The 20917-nt window shown below is 40.8% G+C and overlaps 3 protein-coding genes across 5 annotated transcripts; 1 reads left to right on the top strand and 2 right to left on the bottom strand.

The window, feature by feature from the left end:
* Window positions 1-671: 671 nt before the first annotated feature.
* On the bottom strand, window positions 672-3722 carry cwc15 (CWC15 spliceosome associated protein). Of its 3 annotated transcripts, none has more exons than XM_071916637.2 (7): window positions 3672-3722; window positions 2832-2973; window positions 2009-2121; window positions 1755-1852; window positions 1559-1669; window positions 1254-1390; window positions 672-1112 (listed from the first exon to the last, which is right to left on the bottom strand). In XM_071916637.2, exons 2-7 carry the CDS (start codon window positions 2960-2962, stop codon window positions 983-985), a joined length of 720 nt encoding a protein of 239 aa, XP_071772738.1. In that variant the 5' UTR covers window positions 2963-2973; window positions 3672-3722; the 3' UTR covers window positions 672-982. The 3 variants fall into 3 exon arrangements, with proteins under 3 accessions (XP_071772738.1, XP_078142763.1, XP_071772737.1); XM_078286637.1 differs by having other exon boundaries at window positions 3676-3693; XM_071916636.2 differs by having other exon boundaries at window positions 3595-3682.
* Window positions 3723-7589: 3867 nt separating this feature from the next.
* Window positions 7590-20912, top strand: LOC139925304 (uncharacterized). The gene is made up of 10 exons (XM_071916626.2): window positions 7590-7729; window positions 8479-8517; window positions 8636-8747; window positions 9119-9196; window positions 16601-16657; window positions 16886-16978; window positions 17403-19034; window positions 19133-19195; window positions 19412-19514; window positions 19632-20912. The coding sequence occupies exons 2-10, from the start codon at window positions 8508-8510 to the stop codon at window positions 19728-19730; spliced, it is 2247 nt and encodes a 748-aa protein (XP_071772727.2). The 5' UTR covers window positions 7590-7729; window positions 8479-8507; the 3' UTR covers window positions 19731-20912.
* LOC139925316 (uncharacterized) lies at window positions 9698-14290 on the bottom strand. Its single transcript, XM_071916642.2, has 2 exons — window positions 14109-14290; window positions 9698-13329 (listed from the first exon to the last, which is right to left on the bottom strand). The coding sequence occupies exon 2, from the start codon at window positions 13322-13324 to the stop codon at window positions 12014-12016; it is 1311 nt and encodes a 436-aa protein (XP_071772743.2). The 5' UTR covers window positions 13325-13329; window positions 14109-14290; the 3' UTR covers window positions 9698-12013.
* Window positions 20913-20917: the final 5 nt, after the last annotated feature.

Below are 20917 nucleotides of genomic sequence, written 5' to 3'. Positions count from 1 at the left end.
ATGTGAGCACATTGAGCGCTGTTACAGTGCTTCATCCTACAGCATTTTTCTGTGACAATTTCATAGGTCCTGCACATTCATATTTTCACATTTCAATACTATTTAGCTTCTAAGGACCCAACAACAACAAAAGATATTATGTAACAATAACAATTAACATTTGTTGTCTTTTTGCAATAGTTATAATTACAATAGCACAATATTGACACAATAGGCCTATCCTGTATTGTTTTGTATTGATAAATGGACTGAGTGAAGCTGTTCTTTTGATTTTGCATATGCTAATTAAGTGGAAAAATGCCCTCAACTGATGTGTTTTTTAAACTATCCTAAAGACTTTCACAGGACATTTGACAATGATAATGCCAACCGTTGAGTCAGATAACCTATGATGTGTGACGTTTCATCTTGAAAAGAGAGTCTTCATAAACATCCATGGTCTGCAAAAAGCTTTACATGTGTACATGCTGCAGTAATGCCTTTAAAGTGGTAGGATTTTTGTCACTCTAGGTCACATTGAACCCAAAATGAACATGTGACTTACACTACATAGTGAAAAAAGTGAGAATAAACACTCCATCCTCTGATGACACAAGCCATGACCAGAGGTAAAAGGTCATGTTGCAGAATAACATTAATGTTCCAAGATCTTACTCAGAGAAAATCACAACAGCCTTTTTAGAGACAAATTTTCAAGTTTAATGAAATTACTTAAAAAAACAAAAAAACCTAGAGACACTCAGATGTAGAAACACATTTGAACAACCTCACACAAATGCAACTTTTTACCATCTTAACTCATAGGGTATAACTCAGCAACTCATTTATATACAATATTTTAAGTGTTGACTATACAAAGCCCAATGTGTCAAGAATAGCAATGTATCATTCTTGGGATTGATGATATTTCCCGTTATTGATGACAACGTCCTTTTCAGCTGGAGGGAGGAGAGCAGTGAAATGAGAAAAAACTTCAAGTCCTTTACTTTACATATTTCTCCATGAATTTCTTGTGGAACTCGGAGCGCAGGGTGTCGTTGACAAAGCGTTTCTCCTTCCGTGCGTCATCTACTCCTTTGGCACAGTTCTTGAACACAACATCATCATCCCACCTTAGAAGAGGATAAAAAAAAAAAAATAACATTGGCAACGTAGTTATGTCATGTCAAAGCCTCAGTCTGAACAGTGGTAAGTGAATCAACTGACTACTTCCTTCAAAAACAACACTCATGATGTGTGTGTGTGTGTCATACCTCCTCTTGACACTGAATGCAGTCGGAGTCTGGCTTAGCTGTTGCTGCTGCTGCTGCCCTGCCAAATTAATCAACGGATTGCCGCTCAAGATATTCTCCATGCGAATCCTCTCCTCCTCGGCCTTTTGCTCCCGCTCCTGGGACGGGACAAGAAACACATTTAGGCTACTTGATAAAACAAGGTAACATTTCGCTCCTTTCCAAATTGAATTTGTATCCCGAGTCTAACTTGCTGATTATACTTTCAGCCCTGTTCTTGTCAGACAGCAGGTACACTAACAGATCAGTGTGAGACAATGCTTTACTTTGCGTTCTTGCTCGTCAGCGCGCTCCTTCTTGATCTTCTCCAGTTCTGCCAGCAGGGCCGCAGTGTCGTCATCGTCGCTGTCCTCCTCGGAGTCCTCCTCCTCATCGTCCTGTAGTCCCACACATACACAACATCAGTGAGGCAGCGTAACACCAGCTAAGCACCAGTTCCTGTCCATTTAGTCAAGCACTTACATCAGTGAGAGGGTCATCAGCATCCAGATTGGCTGCTGGGATCTGATCCAGCCTGGGCCGCTTTGAGGATGAAGAAGAGGAGGAGGATGTGGTATGCTCTGGAAAACATGGGACCGTGCAACATTTTCAGTGAGTATCCCTATGAACACCAACTTAAGGTAAAGTGAGGATCAGTGGATCCCTGGTCAAAAAATTTCCACTGGAAGATTTTTTTGTCCAATAAATGTTAGTCTAACATCTGCAGCAAGACGCACCTCTGGGTCCCCTTTCTCTGGTCTTCTCACGAACAGCCACACGTTCCCTCTCCTCCAGCTCCCTGCGGAAGTCACGGGCACGGACCTCCTCAGGGGCATCCTGGGTGGGCTGCCTGAGGGAGGACAAGATGTGGAAAAAAATATATAAACATCTGAGTAAACAACAAGTAGAGGTATTACAGTTCACAAAACTCATAGTTCAGTAGGGCTTTTGCTTGTGCTTTTGCTTGAGGGTTTCACTAATTGAGAGATTGGATAAAGTAATTAATATAGGCATTGTTTGGATATAAAAAGGAATACTTCAAGCCTGCACTTCGAAAAAAAAAAAAAATTAACTGACTTAAATGTGAAAATCTTGTCAGATGTCTACTTAAAGTGTATTTCCCCACTCCGAGCATTCATCTGAGCAATAACCCAATACGCAGGGTATTTTGTTGCTTTAGTTTGGCAGATAAACACACACACAACCCTCAAGTAGACTACAGTATTAGACAACTTTCGCACTGAAAAAGATGTTCACTTATTCAAGGAGGCATTCTAACACACACAGACCACACAAACAGTGACCCGTAAGCAAATGAATGGTAAAGACTCACTGTTGCTTTTGGTAATGGGAAGCAACATGCAATGGAGATGAGCAAGGCTGCTCAATAAGGCGATCAGAGTCAGGAGACAGAAGCAGGAGCCAACAGTTTAAAAAGTAGCTTGCTGCTTACAAATCAGTACCTAGATATCCAGCCAACAGTACACTCAGCAACACACTGATCTACAGTCAGTGTTATACAACAACATCTTAAGTTCCATTCATGCTTTATTCACTGACCTGTACTTGATCTTTGTGTGACCAGGAAGATCACGGCTGGAATACTGCTTAGACAATGCACTCAAATCCCCTTCTCCTTTACCCCTCCCTCCTCTTGCCGGCTCAAACGTTGGTCTTGCAGCTGTAGTCATCTTTGCCGGCTCTGTTGTGTTGAACAGATGAGAGGAGCATTAACAAAGTACTGGTCTAGGTAGTAAACAAAAGGTCATGTGCAGCTTCTCACACAATTGACAAGTCGACCTGTCCACAGTGAGGTAGCAGACCCCCCCAGCCCTGTGTATCAATAGGTGACTAAGCACATACACAACTGAACTTGGGCTATCTTTTCATTCACAGTTGATTTGGTTAAAATGTTCCATTAACATTTACGATCCTACCGGCATAGTTTAGTAGCCTTGGTCTGCAGAGAAAGAGTTATGCTACTGAACTCAGCCAACTCACAACAGTTCAAAAACAAGCTGCAAATACAATTTCAGCCATTAAGCTTTTAGGCTGATGTGGTCAACAACAAAATCAGCAAATATAACAGAACCACTGGCTTGAAATAGATTTATAGCGTAATTGGGCTTTTAGCAATACGTTATATTAACCAAAGATAACTAAACTATACTACATATTGACGCTAGAGTATGAACGTAAGCTAGCTAGCTAATTTAGCTAACAAGTTGCTAGCAGGCTAGCCGGGTTTAGCATCGCAGTTGAGTATTATAATGCTACTTCGGCCAGCTGTGGGTCGTTAAAAATCACCTTAAATATATCTCACCAGGCTACTTTATTCGAATGATATTCAAATACTATTTATTCGCGATTTAAAGCTTCAATTACAGTAGCAATACTTACAGACCTGCTCGCACACGAGAAAGAAGCGAGCGATACAACAGTCAACGTCACATCCGGTAGAGGCCCCATCTGTTGAAAAGATGCATTCAAAAATACTCGGAATTGGGAAATCTGCAACAACCAAATGAAAAATACCACTCTGATAGAGGCATGTGAACAGTGAAATTGAACTAATCATTATTTTGCTGGGGACTCCCTAACTCTCTCAAGGACCTCTGGGAGGCCCTGGACCCCAGTCTGTGAACCACTGAACTAAAACTGTAATATGCTACAAAATAACCTCAGATGGAGGTAAAGGTATTCAGCTAAACAATATCACGGGCAAAAAAAGCTGTGCTGCCATGTGATCAGCAAAATGGTGTTCCAAAGAAAATCTTCTCTTATATCTCCACTTTGTTTGGCACTTTTGCTGGAACAGACAAGAAACAGTGGGTTATGTTCCTCCATAAGATGTGCAGTGCTGTAGAGTTGTTGTTGTTGTTGTTGTTGTTTTTTAACACATTTAATAGTACAGATGACAGCAATTAGTAACAAGAACAAACCCTCCGCACATCACGCACATTATACAACACATCCAATCAATCAACCTATCAATCATCCATTATACAGTCGCAATACATCACACCCACATACCATATGCCTAAAAATACATGTAAGTTTCCTCTAATTCAAGTGGTAGCATTTATATAATGCTATAATGCCAGTGATTTTATTTTAGAATTACATTTACCATCTAATACAATCTAATATCTACAAATACAACATTACAGTGTACATTCCTGTGACTGCACCTAATCATGAACATCCACAATTTATGAAAACCCATTCTGTAATCATTCTTAGGATTGATTTATATCAAATGCCCTTAAATACGGCCTTAATATTTTATTTAAATTAACTCTTTGGTAAACTCATAATAGATAAACTATTCTATATTACTGCACTATAAGAAAACATCCTCTTCCCAACTGACAATCTCGTTCTTGGTAGTTCATAATCAGTTGTATTTGTTGCTCTTGTTCCAAATAAATGCCTGTGCTTCACTTGCTGATTAATAGCCTTGGCCTCTTTTTCACATGCAAGTTATAAACAGCATGGAGGACACTTTTGCCTATCAAATCTGTAACTGATGACCACCCCAGAATGTTTTGTTGTCCTACAACAGGAGTATTGCATGGACATCTAATAATATGTTTGCAGCCTTATTCAGAATCAGTTTATAGCCTCTGTATTTCTCCAGCACAAGCAAAGGCTGCACAGTAGTTTACTTGGCTCCCAATTAGAGCCTGAGCCACTTGTCTAGGTATCTTCACAGGTATTTAGCTATTCTACTCAGCTTCTTACACAGAGAGGATATTTGTGATGTCCAAGACAGACAGCTATCAGGTTGGACACCTAACAGTATATTTTCCTCTACCTGCTTAATTTGTGTACCATCAGCTGTGAGTGATAAACTGGGCTGTTCTGCCTTTTCCTCACACAACCCATAAGCATTACCTTTGTCTTCTTCATATTTAGTACTCATTTGTTCATATCGACACATTATTTTCTCCTCTCTAGATCATGTTGCAGTGACGTCTGTATGTCTACATGAGAACATCCTGGTGCGTACACAGTTGTGTTTGGCTTAGCTTGCTTCCATACCTAAGGAAACTGCCCCAATTCAAGGTTTCTTTAATTCTACAGTGCAAGTATTTGAACAATGAGCTGGTCTTTTTGCTGATGTTATTGTTTTAACATGGTTTAAAATAAACTATGGTTACATTTGTCATTTCAGTATAACTTTTACTAAATGATCATGCCAGAATGTAGTCACTGGCAGGGCTGGAAGCTGCCAAGTCATCTTTTGCTTGCATTGTAATCTGATAAGCCACACCACATCCCTAGGTGTTTGGGATGGCAACATGCAATCTGGATGCAATCCAGTCCCAGTCCACATAATGAGCACTGCAGTGAGGTGGAGAGGAAGAGCGGGGAAAAGTCAAGCAGATTTCCACAGATGTAAATAAAGGCAGACATTTTCAGGCCAACATGGACACTTCGAGATGGGGTCTCATATCAATTTTTTATGAGCAATTGTCAAAAGTCATATTGAAATGACAGCGTAAATAGCCACAAAGATCATGATAAAACACTCAAAGGCTTGCACATCCATGTGATGCCAGATAAATAAAAAATACAATGAAAACGGTATGATATTCTTCCATTGGTGCACTGACACACTCACTCTCATCTAAGTGTATTAGGACTCAGAGGAAGATCAAATATGTTTGGGGTTCAAAAAGGACCAGATGGATGAATGAATAAATGAATAGGAAGGCTTATTTCTTCTCGTCATTGTTATCTTTTCTTTGGCATGCATGTTTACACAATACACACAAAAACAACAGTTTAATTTCAGATCAGAATGTACCCTTCTGTTTCTCTGAAACAATTTTCATTGTGCATTATTCTCGTTCCTCTGTACATCATGTCATTATACATGACAACATGTCATATATCAGACAGACATACTCTATATATCTTGTTTGGGTTCTGTGTGCTGGATGTGAATGCCAAGGATTCTCACTGAAGACGCTGCCTGGTGTTGAAAGAGACAAACTGACAGAGGAGGTTCTGCTGGATTCCACATGGCATTAAAATATTATGTGTGTGTAAAATGTTTTTATTACCTTGTCAGGTGCAAACGTAAATAGAAAAGAAATAGAAAAATAGAAACATTGATGAGACTTGATGAGACATTTACCAATACTCAAGTGCTGATGAATAACATACAGTAATACTGTAATTTCCTGAACAGTGTAGTGTGACATGACTGATTGATTTGATGTGATCTTATTCATAGTGTATGCACCTGTGTGTGTGCGTGAGTATGTGTGTGTGTGTGTGTGTGCGTGAATATGTGTGTGTGTGTGTGTGTGTGAGTGCACTATGATTCCTTTGTTTCTGCTGCTTTTTGTTGTTCTGAGTCAGAGCGGTGCTCTGGAAGAACAAACGAGGTGGATATTTATAATATGGAGGGTGGCAAACACTATTAAAATGTGTTTACCAAAGATGAAAGATAATCAGTAACGAGGTTTAGTTTGTCTGTGTGCCTGTTTCAGCTCCACAGGGAGGGAACATAAGCTGATAAATTATCAAGCTGTTTACTTTTTATTATTCCTATGAGAGCCTGTTCTGTGTTGACACTGCACAGCTCTTCTTCGCGTGAAATCCAGTACACTTGGCTGCACACTGACTTCAGCCTAAATGATTTTGAAAGGTTCTGCCTCGGCAGTGGGGAGCTTCCCAACCGCAGATTAAGATCTGGTCTCTCTTGATTCCTAGCATCCCTCCAGCAAGCACATGGTGTTTGTGAAGGAATGTCCTATGATTTGGAGCTTAGAGTGAAATAACACTATGAGGTTTCTTACAGATTTCCTCAACTAATTAAGTACAGCGTTGCGGTCCAGGCCAAGATATTTTCAGTATGGTGTAAAATGCCAAAGTCAGTAAAAAAAACATTGATCATTGATTTCCCTCCTCGTCTAAAGTATGTAGGACTGGCTTAACTGGTGCTTGAACATCTTTATTTTATCAAAGTTAACTCATGTAAGGCTGCCACACAAGTTAGAAAATTGTGGAGAAATATTATAGTAATAGTTGTCTTGTGAAGATTTGGCTGGCAAGGCAGCTTCAGTGCATTATCAGTTCAAAAAATCTGGAAAAAGTGTCTTTTCACTTTCACTAAGCAATATGCAACTACAGTAAAATGACACCTTCCATCTTCCCACTCACCCTAACAAATGGCATGCCACCCACTCAATCACCCAAACCAACCTGTATACCAGCACCCAGGGGCCGGGCGTCAGACTCGTAGGTGTGGAATCTTAAATGCGTAGGGGGGGGGTAAGAGTTTAGGCTGAAACCTTTCTGTCTGATAAACCAGCTTGCAGGCTGGTCCATCACAGACTGAGAGGCGTCTGTGTGAGGCAGAGACCCAGAGAAGGTCAGGTAGCAGCTCAGGAAAACCACCGCTCCTGTCTGACAGACAACGATAACACAGCTGACTGGAACAGGTGAGGACTGACTAGCTCCATACCGCCTAACAAGGGATTACTCATTATTCCTCATTTCTCCTAAGCTGGCTAATGCACGGTAAGACTCGTATCACAAATCAGAATTGCTTTAATTTGCCAAGCGCAATGAGTTTGACCTGGTTGATTGGTGTTGGAACATTTCCAGACAGCTATACAATACAGGATTAACACACTATGCTGGAAAACCTCATGTAGAGTGAAGACAGGAGGCACTGTATGACAGGACGTGAAACATAAACGCACTACAAGTATACATTCACCGAGTGGATCGTTAATATGCAATATCCACTTTTCTATGTGGAACAGTATTATTACACTATTTTCGTCAGGCTGACATTGTTTACGCCACTATGACAGGATTTATTACAGAGGATTTATTTTATTTCAGCATAAAATGTGGTAAGCAAATGCATCTTTTAAAAGGTTTTCAAAATAAAAGTCTTTCTAGTCATTCCAACTACATTCCTCTGTGTTCCAAACATGCACCACACACAAGGAATCCAACAACACAAAACAGTCGTTCAGAATGCTAAGTAACATAAATGTGAATGTCAGTTTTACAATCTCAGTGATTACCGAGTGATACCAGTCATTCCAGTGATTTTACTGAAGAATGCAATAGCACAGGTTGCACAGGTTGGGGGCGGGGGGAGGGGGGGGCGTCGTGTATAGCACTTTTTGAAACAATAAAACTAGAGTAAACTAAACTTTATCCTACTCCCTACCAGGCTGAACATCTGAGGAAAATATTAGAACCATGTCAAGAGGTAAGTTATATTCACCGTTTCATTCCTATTTGTATGATGAAATATGGTATGCCATTTCCTATGACAGTATGCTTGGTGCACAGTACTGACAGATAACATGTGTGTGTGTGTGTTGTAGATGTTAACAGAACCCAGGTGTTTCAAACCACCAGGGTGCGGACTTCTCTGAAGGGAGATGGCAGTTGGATCCATAGAGCGAAAGGAGCAGAGAAAGAGGAAGAGAAACCACGGTATTCTGCCAAAAAACACTCAATGATTAAGATGCAATGTCAAAAATGTGCTTTCATTCTTTCATTTGCAGCAATATTTGAATGAATCATGTATCTAGATACAGGAAAACATTATAAATGTGATGCTGATACTGCATCTTACCAATTGATATGCCCCACTGTAGCAGGACAGCACTTTAGGTGCATCAGAAACTGAACGCCTCTATTGAAACCTGTAGTTAAGTTTTGTATATGCCCTCTATTTGTCCATAAATACACTGACACATGAGGCCAAACCGTATGAAAGCACTGACATTTGAGTGAGCATCAGGTTTTGGTGAAATGGTGGAACAAACATGCTGTACGTTTACTATGAACTCCTCTTTTGTCAGGACGGACAGTGCTGTGGAGGGCAGACCGCTCGCAGTCAGACAGCATTCATACGTCCTGTCAACAGCCAAGATATTCGAGTGAGTGCAACACATATTCAAACATGAACATTAATGCTGATCTTGAAGGGTACAAAAGGATAAAAATGCTACTGAATGTATACGTACGTAGGAATAAATCAGGAACTAATACGTTAGAGAACAAGTTAATGAGCTGCTTGTATTAACAGGGTATACTCTGTGTCACTTCAGTTCATCAGTGTAAAAAAAAAAGTGTATTTTACATATTTTGTGATAATTTGTGTTGATTTTAACCAGAAATATGAGATTTTACACAAAAATATTAGGGACAATACCAAGACAAAGACAAATTAGGCTTTGAGAAGTAAAAGAACATCAGCATTCCTAACTAAAATATGAGGTCAGATGAGGAAATATTTGTTAAGAGTACAAGGCACAAATAAGGATCATTTTTATACAGTCTTCTTGGAAGCAGGTGTTTACTGCATTTGTCATTTACTTACATACTTTAACACTATAGCAAGTGAAGCTCATTGTTTGATAGGTCTAATGATTGGGCTATCATTGTCTGATTGACAAATTGTACAATATAGAAAAGTACAAAAGGAAACCATATAGTATTTAAACTATAATACCAAGCTCCACGGTCTGAAACAATACCAATGCTTTTAAATTGTGATGTTGAGACTCATCTTGATACCAAAAACAAACTTTACAGTCATTACAGTCCCGCTAATTAAACTGGAATTCTCCGTCGCCTCTGTTGTGTCAGTGAATAATAGCTAATGCATGTGTAAGTACTTCAGGCACAAATCACCATCTGTGACATTAACATACATAAACATTAACTTTGCTGTGGGGCAACTCTGCTGCATTCATAAAGACATGCTGCAGGCGTTCGTGCTTTAATTGGTTGATGAATACATTAATCAGAAAACAATCGTTCTGGGAGCGCTTTCTTTGAGGCATGTGTACAGAGTGGAGCAGTACCTGCACATCTGCCCTTCAGTACAGAAAGGGCCCTTTGGTGACTTCAGAAGTCACTTCATCAGGAAGTTCAGGATTCTGGTGAACGTTCAATGTGACATTTGGTAACATAAATGTAAAATATATATCTTTTATTTAAACTATACTAATATTTTACCAGCGTAAACAATGTTTATTTTTAGTACCTGTCACACATCATATATCACCAACTCAGTGTTTTGCTGAACGTCTTTATGCTCATATGCAGAATTTCAGGAATTTTAAAAGTTTTTGTCTCAGTTTCTGCTCACATACTGCTGCACATGGTATTCAATAATAGGCAGGTGTTGGACCCATAATATGTGTTCTCGTTATGAGTGTTAGTCTACGTTAGAGAAAGACTGTAATTTGTACGATGTCATGAAACCTTCAGATCATGGTGATTTGATTGTTCAGTGATAAATTAATGCACAGCGTTCCAGCACTGGGTTTTGTTGCCAACTGTACCCATTGCAAGGATATTACATCATTTGAGTTGAACACATACATGAGTAACACACTCTCACACACACACACACACACACACACTCGCTCCAAAAAGTTTGGCTCCCTTTGCTAAATCATTGACTTTATGCACATAGTTTGTGCCACACAAAATATTTAAAAATAGATTTATTTTGGATTTTTTCCCTGAGATCACAAGATGGAGTCCATTCTATCAAAGTGAAAAGGAAACACTAGATATGTGGGAATGTATAAAGACCTCCCAATTGTAAAGAGATTATTTAAGCAGAAAAAGTAACAAAAAACAAAAATAGAAAGCATACACTCTCTAATGATATTTGATCTATGTTACCTCAACGGAAAGAATGCAACCATAATATATAATACTCAGCCTTCTTATTTAGATAGATTTAGACAATATTTTCCTTCCAAAACTGATTTAATGGACCAAATCCATTCAGAATATTCAAGCACAGATGGAATGAATGAAAGGTTCACAATGGCATTCGAGTCGAGTCTGAGGTTCGAGTCTGAGGTTTACCCTTCCATCTTTATATGTGGAAATACAGATGTTTACCTCAGATATTTCTCATTGCCTTTCACAGTGAGCTGGAAAAACACAACAGTGGTCCTGGTCCATTGGAAAAATATCAAATGTAGCAGGTGTTATGAGTGGATCTAGGAAAACATTTAGATTTATCAAAATTGGTATGTCTTAACCTATATGACACTTGGCAATGCAGCAAAGGCTTGAACTGGTCCTTTGATCTCTGTCAGCATCTTTTATGATATGATGGTGATTGTGTTCGCATACTGCAACCTGTTGGTTGCATAAACACATATTGAACAAGTAAACCACCTGTTTGATCTGAGTAAGTCAGAACTAGCAAGCAAGCTCACAGTATATGCCTTGAAGCCTACCACTTAACAAAACTAATGAATTAAGAGTGTCTGAAATCCATTAAATTGTGATAAAATTAAAAGTGACATTGTATCTATTCTTACTGCTTGACCAGAAGTTAACATTACATATTTGTTGACAAACTGAGGTGAATATTAAAAAAAAAAAATGTTGAATTAGCCAATCTAGCTTGTTAGACTCAGATGTACAACATTCAAACAACATAGGTCAGATAAAAGCCTGCTTTATTGATCTAGAGCAAACTGTTTGCAAGTAAATTAATGAATGAATATCAATATATCCTCCTTTCTGTGACCAGCTGCCAGACAGAACACACTGGGGAGGAGAAGGTGGTTGTAAGTGGGAGTGTAAATCCATCCAAGAAGAGGCCAACTGATGTAACTAGTTTCTATTATTTCAAGTTTGTCAAGTTATGCAAAGTCAAGCGATCTTGCCTCAAAACCTGAGGTACCAATGGTTGACTCATAGTCTTGGGCAGTCACTAACTAGGAAGAGGAGGGTCCAGGCCCTGTGGGGTCAACTACAGGGGAGCCTCTGGGTTCCCCTTGTGCTGCTGTGGACAAGGAGGGTCCAGCTGCCGGGGTCATGCTGTGTGATGGCATCAGATGGGCCTCGTTGATGGCAAAGCGGTTCAGCGGGTAGATGCCACATTTCCTAAAGCCTTCCTTAACAATCCTTACTCCCTCCTCCTCCTTCACCGCCTGATAAGGGTCCTTAAAAACCCCTGAGAACTCCTTCTTGCTGACTAGAAAGTAGGTCTCAGCGGTACAACCGTCACCTATGAGTGTTGTGAAGCGCTGCTTCAGCAGTGAAAAGAGACCCGCATCGAGCGGCTGCAGGATGTGGGAGCAATGTGGCGGAAGGCACAGCAGGATGACGTTCTCCTTACGAGCCGCTTCCACCACCTCCAGGTTCAGAGGCGACTTGTGGCCGTCGAAGATCAGCAGCAACGGCCGCTCCTTCGGCACACGCGGGAGGAAGTGTTTGAGGAACCATTTCTTGAAGAGGTCAGAGTTGATGCACCCTGACTCCGACCATCCGTAGAGGGCGTCGGGCGGCCCTTGTGTCTTGTAGCACACTCCCCCTGGATAGGCCTTTGAGTAGATGATGAACGGAGGGATGTCCTCCCCAGCTGCGCTGAAGCAAGCCAGGACGGAGATGTGGTCCCTCGTGCCTGGAGCCGGCTTGTAGCCGAGACTGGCAGATTTGGGAAGGATCACCCTCTTCCTGCCCAGCTGGAATCCTGTCTCATTGCAGTTGAAGATTTGGTGAGGCTTCTCCCTCAGCCCATTAGCATCCATGACGGTGGTCAGTAGGTGAAAAAACTGATCCACCGCTTCCTTCCTCACACACATCGTCCTCCCTCTGACAATATTGTCCGCCTGTTGAATGGTGATATTCTTCTCTTGCCGTTTTCTAAAATTGAGCCACCAGGTCTGACCCAGTTTAGAAAATGCCACCCTGCGGTGCTGCCGTCTATATATTGATGAGGCAAAGGACACCAGCTGCTGCTTTGTAAGCGGGAATCCGTGCTTGGACATGTATAAGGAGAACTCCACCAACACCTCCTCATCAGCAGATGTTATTAGCTGAGCTGGCCCACTGCGGCTGCCCGGTGTCACCCGTCCACTAACCCTGTCCCCCAGGGAAGATTTCGGGACTCCAAACTCCTTAGCAGCCTGCCTCACTGTGCACCTTCCAGCCTTCACCTCTACCAGCGCACGTTCCATGGCCTCCTCTGTCCATTTCTTCTTCTTCTTCTTCCCGATTTTGTCAAGATGATTTCTTGATGGCATATTTTCTAGGATGGCACAGAAAATGCATGAATGAATGATACACTAAAACAATGTAAATATGCCTGAATGAATAATGCATGCTAAGAACGCATTATGAGTATCACATATTTTAATACTTAATACATCACTGGCTGCATATTACAAACTAGATCATGAATACATTTTTGACATTGCAGAGCAGTAACAATCAAAGAAGTTTACACTAATCATATTGATGTAAAAAGTTAGCAAGTTGAATAGTGACCTAATTACAACAGTGCAAACCGTTATTGATGCTCCAGTAATGACAAATAGTAAAACTTTTCATTGTAACGTTGGTTTAAGTAATGTCGAATCACTGGTTGTAAATACCATTTCACTGTGGGCATTACTAAAACGTTACTATCACAGTAAAAATGTCAAGAAAAAAAGTAAAACTTTTCAGCGTGGTTGATCAGTCACATTCATCCCCCGTTTCAGTTCAACTTGCCTTTCTCTACACTCCCCCATGTCAACAATGAACCACAGAGAGCAGCCTAGCCGGTACAGGAATGACATCACTTCCTCATTCTTGCTCCACTGTTTATTGACAAGATGGCCGTTCGAGCCGTTGCTCACTAGTACGAGGGTTAAAGAGGGTTAGAACCGGGAGAACAGAAGCTACCGCGACCGCAGTTCACCGTCCACTGCATGTTTAGATTAATGCACCATTTCATCTGTCAAAAACGGACCTGTATGTTGTATTTTCTGTCCTGTTAAAGTTGGCACATGGTTAGGGAAACCTGTTGAAACATCGTGGACTTACTGTTCGTGGGGATCCGTCGTCCAAATTTCTCGGGGCTGGGGGAAAGAAGAAAACACGTCGGTTGGGTGTCCGACGTTGGTTGTAACGCCGCACCGTACTGTGTACAGACTGCAGCGATGTGGGTCCTGACCGTTTTTCTGTGCCAACATTAGGCGTAAAAATGTATGCCAAGTATCACTGTGTCTTCCATAATCGCCGCTAGAGGTCTTTAGGTTCCAGAGAGCCAAGACTACGCTGTCACAAACACGACCGCGCCTTTGCCCGGCGTGCACTCGCTGCACTGCTGGTTCAACCTGTTAAAGTCGGACAGACAGACAGGAGACAACGATATAAGACCGGAAGTTAAGCAATTTGGCCTTCAAAATAAAAGGGTAAAAACTCTCGCAGGGAAAAAAAATAAATATTGGAGTATTGAGGCGTGCAGAACAAAAAAAACCCCTCATCAAAATACTCACATATCGTGAAAATATAGCTGTAAAATAGAATAAGACCGTAGAGTGGGGCCTCCGGTACCAGCCAGAATCAACCACCTCACTTGACACCACACAGTGCAGTTCCCACAGCCTTTAGGAACAATTGTGCCACTGCAGTGGGTTGAAATACAGCTTTTCAAGATAGTAGACATCCTTCCAAGTTGTCTGGTATATGATCTGTGTTTGAGTCTTTGTGCATTTTTGACAGCTTTTTTATTTGGCTAGCACGCATTTCTAGAGGTGGCTTATTCTGGCAGACTTGACACCATATAGTGAAGTTCCCAATCCACAGCCTTCAGGAACAGTGGTGCCACAGCTATAGTTAGAATGTACTTTTCCAATGTAGTAGACATCCTTCCAAGGTGTCTGGTGTACGTTTTGTGTTTGAGTCTTTGTTAGTGAATTTTTGCTATCCCTATATGACATGTTGCATAAGCATATACTGTGAAAAGGATATTTAGGAAAAAAAGAATTTAGTACAGATTCCTCCCTAAAATATTCTGTATTTTCATGTTGGCATTTCATATTCCTCAAAAACATGTCTGTCAATAAGGGCTTTATTTTATTTCACCAGAAATCTTTTTTTTCCCTCTGGCTGTCTTGACACAAAAAAAGCTACACAACACAGCTACTTTAGTCTGGTTGCTGTTAAAAGAAAGTTATAATTTAAGACCAACTTCCTTGACCATCTGTTTTTTTTTATCAAAGTGTTTGTGTAATCCTTCCTTCATATTGTGTTTAGCTGCACATGGTTTCTGCTTCCAAGAGGAGTTGTATATACCATAGTCTTTCCATAAGGCTCATTGAGTGAATGGCAGACATTTTAGTTATTGCAGTGTTTTCTGAGGACAGTGTTTAATGTGATCCACAAGCTGTGGGCCTATAAGGGCTAGCACTGGTAGAGATGGTAATACAGATGATTAGATATATTTCCAATTCCACATTAACAATTGTATTCTTACAACTTCACATTAAGACTTTGTGGCTTGGCTTGTTTGTTAATGCAGATATAACTGACCCATCTGTTGCATATAGCTTGTGAGGTATTACATTCTTTGTTCAAGACAACAGCCCCGCCCCCTCGCCCCTTGGTGATATTTATGTTGTTAATAAACATTGTATGTGAACCTATAGCTCTAACTTGCTTTATTAATCAATCTAGCTTTGAAGTAAGCTTGATTTTTCTCTCCAATTTATACCCTCTCTGATCATGCCTGATTTTCTCCACATTCAACTCACATTTGGGTATCCTATATGTGTAATTCATTGTCCTAATTCTTTGGCTCTTTAGTGTAGGCTAGACATTTTCAAATCAACATTTTGGTGCAGTAGAAGTTGGAGATAAACCTCCCACTTACAGACCTGAGCAGAATGCAAAGTTATAGATGAGAACTTGTTCATATTCTGAAATGACAGTAGTAGCTTTGGTGCCGCGGTTTCTCCTGAATTTTCATCATCCAAAGTGAAATGGCCTAGATGATGAGGTATATTATGTTGATTAGCTTTCATCTACTGACAGCATTTAATCAGAAACTAATATTTTAAAAGTTGTCTGCAGCTCATTAATTTGTTAGTCAACACCCAGCCTGCCCTCCCTAGAGAACGACTAGATGGTACTTTTGATTAAGTCTCAAAACAACTAAACTTCCTTATTTATTCATTACTACTTGATATTCAACGATTAAAGTGTACACATAGAAGATTTTGATAAAATCCAGTTAAATCATTCCTTGCATATTTGTGAAAATCAGGGTTAAGAGACATCATTTAAGTTGGTCTTCTCTTTCATCAACCTGATGTAAAACATTTGACTTTGATGGCAATTTGGACCAAAATTAGTTTGAAAGATCTTGAGGAAATCTTGTGTGCTCTCATTGTTTCATAGTTCACTTATACTGCTTTTCCACAAAGTGCATAAGCATTAATTAGTGAGATGAAATTTGTTTTGTGAAAAGCTATAGTCCGCCATCTAGCTTGGACATGCAAGTTTTTTTTCAAGCTTTATCTCTTACCCTGTAGATCAGTCGCCCCTCCAGTGAGCCCTCCTTTCAACTTACAGTTCTCTCCATCTGAAAGGTAAGTATTTCAATTCAAAATGAATTGTGCAAACTGTAAACAACATTCTACCCTTCCTCATATCTGTTTTTCCCTTGCACATCTTTAAAAAGTTTTACATTATTAATCTCAATCAAATGTGATGCTGTTTATGACATGTTTTACATTTAGACCAAGCTAGGTATGAATGTTTAATGCTAGATGTATTTTTATTGTAAATCTCTTATTTCCTCTTCTTCTTTGTTTTAGTGATTCAGATAATCATGCAAATATTGAAGTTCTCCCTCCCAAAAAAGATGCTCAACCCGAAGGGTCAACAGTGGAGACAACAGAGGATACAAAGTTAGTGTCTGAGAAGATCTCTGTAATTTTGTTTCAAATATAACTTCATGATTATTGTGAAATTTAAAGGTTCTGTATGTAGGATTTTTATTTATATGTTGCTGTTAAAGTATATGTGAAGACATCCTAATGCAAACAAATCAACCAACAATCAAACAACCAGTTTGACTATTGACAATCAGCAGGCCCAATGAACTTAATCCAGTTAGATTATGGAGATTCCCTGATGTTGATTTCCCACTGGTAAATTATGCTTTAAAAGTAGCAGTGAGGGGAAAGCAACAGAAGAAGCCTCATTTGTCAGATAGGCAAAATTACATGCCATAGAAACATTTTCACACAGCACATATACAGTACATACAGTGTATGCACAGTCTCTGTTCTGCTGGAGGCATAGTTGTGAGTAACCCTCTCTGTGATACAGGCCCCAAGCAGCCACAGACACACTTATCCAAAATGGTGTGGCAGAACCAGCTCATCCAACAAGTGGAAATTCAGAGAGAGTGTCTTTTGTGGAGCCAACTGAGCGACCTGTTGCTAACACAACTGCAGAACACAAGGAAGAATATGTTGATGCCCCCGTTGAGCAATCAGAACCCAGTGAGGGGGCTGCTGAGGATGCTCCTGTAGCAGATCTTGTGGGAAAATCATCAGCTAAGGCAGTGACAGGGCAGAGTCAAGAAATTGCTGAAGTGCCTGCTGAACTGAAAGTGGAATCCATTGAAAAACCAGAAGTGGTACCCTCGACAGAAACAGAGCCAGCAAACACTTCAAATCTGGAGGATGTTGGAGTGGAATCAACCACACAACCTGTGGAGGGGAGTTGTGAGATAGTTCCTCCAAAAGGAGCCACAGTAGAACCTGCCACAATCTCAGCAGTACAACAGACTGTCCAACCTGTGGTTCAAGCTGTGGTGGAATCATCAGTTGAGACCACTGCTGTAACTAATGCTGTGCCAGGAGAGGAGTCTGCTCTTCAAGACACAGCCGTTGTTGAACCAGTCTCTGAATTACTGGCAGATTCTGTATCTGAATCTCCTACTGAGCCTGCTGCTGAATCTGTCATCAAGTCTGTAGAGCCTAAAGCCGAGCCTCCAAAAGAAGCCACAGTAGAACCTGCCACAGACCCAGCAGTAGAGCAGACTGTTCAACCAGTGGTTCAAGTTGCAGTGGAGTCATCAGTTGAGACCACTGCTGTAACTAATGCTGCACCAGGAGAGGAGACTGCTGAATTACTGGCAGATTCTGTATCTGAATCTCCTACTGAGCCTGCTGCTGAAACTGCTGTCAAGTCTGTAGAGTCTAAAGCCAAGTCTGCTGCACAAGCGGAGACAGTTTTACAGACCAGAGCACCTGAGACTGCAACGGATCACAAGACGGAGTCGAATGTTGAGATTGCTGCTGAACCTGTAACTGATTCAGTTGGTGAAGCTGTACGGGATCAGTTAGTTGAAAGTGCCATTGAACCAGCAAAGGCAACAGATGTGGAGGCAGCCACAGCTAAAGCTGCTCCTGAAGCTGCTCCTGAAGCTGTTCCTGTAGCTGCTCCTGAAGCTGCTCCTGAAGCTGTTCCTGTAGCTGCTCCTGAAGCTGTTCCTGAAGCTGTTCCTGTAGCTGCTCCTGAAGCTGTTCCTGAAGCCGTTCTTGCAGCTGTTCCTGAAGCTGTTCCTGAAGCTGTTCCTGTAGCTGCTGCTGAAGCTGTTCCTGAAGCTGTTTCTGCAGCTGTTCCTGAAGCTGCTCCCTCAGCTGTTCCTGAAGCTGTTCCGAAAGCTGTTCCCGCAGTTGTTCCTAAACCTGTTCCTGCACCTGTTTCTGCAGCTGTTCCTGCACCTGTTTCTGCAGCTGTTCCTGAGGCTGTTCCTGAGGCTGTTCCCGCATCTGTTCCTGAAGCTGCTCCTAAAGCTGTTCCTGCACCTGTTCCTGCAGCTGTTCCTGAAGCTGTTTCTGCACCTGTTTCTGCACCTGTTTCTGAAGCTGTTCCTGAACCTGTGGAAGATGCAAAACCATCATACTCACAGGAGGTGAAACTAAACCAGGAGTCTGCTAGCACCAACACGTGAGTAGGCTCTCATAAACATCACATTCACTGTGTGTTTATTTGTCCTTGTAGAAAATGCATCTTATTGTTGGCTAATGATTTTTTTTTTTTTTTAGCTCTGAAACGTTTCAAAAACCTGCGGTGGATCTACAAACTACGCAAACTCTGTCTGAGACAAGGTGGGTTCTTAGTCTCTGAGCTTTAAAACAACACAGATATGGTTTAATTCATACATACGTACCTTGCCTTATGTTATTTTAACAACATTATGTAACTTTAACGATGTAAGCAGTTAAAGTCGATAACAGCACAGCACATTTTTTATGGGATAGATCCAGTGTCTGCCATACAGAGTAACACAATATAATCTTTTGAACTCTTCCTCTCTACAACAGGGATGGCCACGCTATTTGTTCATTCTGCGACAAAATAATTGATGGAAATGTCAAGATTACACTTAATTACCCTCCAGTGTACAGTCACCCTGACTGTCTGAAGGTTTGTTCTGTCTTCTTTACCTGGTAGGAAACATGTATGAGATATGTGATTATATATTTTGGTGGATATGTTGTTGTGGCATCCTATTAATGTTGAGTGTGTGTTTTGCTGCTGCAGTGTGGTGCGTGTGGCAGGGTCCTGGGAGACATGCTGACAGCCATGTTCCTGCACGGCCAAGTGATCCACTGTGAAAGCTGCTTTGCAAAAACTCTCTAGACCTGCGGCCTAACTGGGACGAAGAAGTTGTCGGAGAACACTCGAAGCATGCAATGATTAATGTGTTGTTTGAATTGGGAACTTTGCCACCTTTGCCTTTACCCTATATTCAAAATAAATCTTCAGAGCTGCCAATTGCCATGCCTTGTGAAAGTGCAAAAAATATGTTTTTTAGGGCATAGTGTACTGTCAGGATTAAGAATTCTGTAGAAAAAGGTTTGAGAGCAAATGATTTATTGCGGCAAAGACGCTCAAATGAAATACTAAGCAATCTACATAAGTGTTGCAACATACTGTATTAGACTGAAATAAAATCACAATTTTGGTGCCTCAGATTCAAAAGGTTTAATCAAAGTCTTAATTTCAAATGAGCATACACACAACACAACCCAGCTCAGTAAATAGCAGGACTACATGTCAAACACAAGTCACCTGGGAAGCATGTTATTAAATGTGAGAGCATCAATATCTCTGGAACATAAAAACAGCTTATTTTAAGCAGTAACAAAAGCACCTCCAAGAAAATGGATACATATCTTTGTTTCCCCCCACACAGTGGTATTTAAAGAAAGCAAAAGAAAAGAATGCCCTATGAGTGAATGCAAAGTACATGCATTGTAAGTGAAAGCAAAAAGGGAGATGGCAGGATAGCTTACAGCCTACACATCATCCTTGCACAAAACTTTGGTACATTCAGCTTTATTTGCTTTAGTTCATGGGATGTTGATACACAATGTTGATCACAGTAAGGCAACAACAGCAAAATCATATTCAAAATCAATATATGCGTCAGTAAGCACAGTAAGGGAGTGTATGCAGTTATGTTTTGCAAGGCGAGCTGTCATCGCTCTTAATTATTCATGAAAGGACATACATCACAATCCGACGACAACATCAGTACCAATAAAGCTTCACGACAAGGGTAAATCAAAATGGAGGATACTGCCTCCGAGAGGAAAATGAACAACAAACGTAAGAGAATCATCTGAGAGGAGGATTTGATGAGAAGGCCAGAGCTTGCTGCTGTGAATGAGTTATCTTCATCCCTCTGCCTGTTGTTCATACAAAATGGTGATGAAAAACACTTGTCTGTTATTGGACATGGTCTAAAGAAGTACTAGCAGGTGATCCAGGTTTGGGGTTGCTGTTTCACAGAGGATGGATGGAAATCAGTGTGGCATGTGTTG

The sequence above is a fragment of the Centroberyx gerrardi genome, chromosome 11, assembly GCF_048128805.1.
Source record: "Centroberyx gerrardi isolate f3 chromosome 11, fCenGer3.hap1.cur.20231027, whole genome shotgun sequence".
NCBI classification, from domain to species: Eukaryota; Metazoa; Chordata; class Actinopteri; order Beryciformes; family Berycidae; genus Centroberyx; species Centroberyx gerrardi.
This window is presented reverse-complemented; position numbering and strand designations above follow the sequence as displayed.

Excerpts from the sequence above, each read along its gene's own strand:
- cwc15 (XM_071916637.2), bottom strand. The coding sequence starts at position 2,962 with ATGACTACAGCTGCAAGACCAACGTTTGAGCCGGCAAGAGGAGGGAGG. Across the intron at positions 2,122-2,831 it reads CACACAAAGATCAAGTACAG|GCAGCCCACCCAGGATGCCC; the intron begins GTCAGTGAATAA and ends GTCCTCCCTCAG. Across the intron at positions 1,670-1,754 it reads CTGATGACCCTCTCACTGAT|GACGATGAGGAGGAGGACTC; the intron begins GTAAGTGCTTGA and ends GTGGGACTACAG.
- LOC139925304 (XM_071916626.2), top strand. Across the intron at positions 16,979-17,402 it reads GAGACAACAGAGGATACAAA|GCCCCAAGCAGCCACAGACA; the intron begins GTTAGTGTCTGA and ends TCTGTGATACAG. Across the intron at positions 19,196-19,411 it reads CAAACTCTGTCTGAGACAAG|GGATGGCCACGCTATTTGTT; the intron begins GTGGGTTCTTAG and ends TCTCTACAACAG.
- LOC139925316 (XM_071916642.2), bottom strand. The coding sequence starts at position 13,324 with ATGCCATCAAGAAATCATCTTGACAAAATCGGGAAGAAGAAGAAGAAG.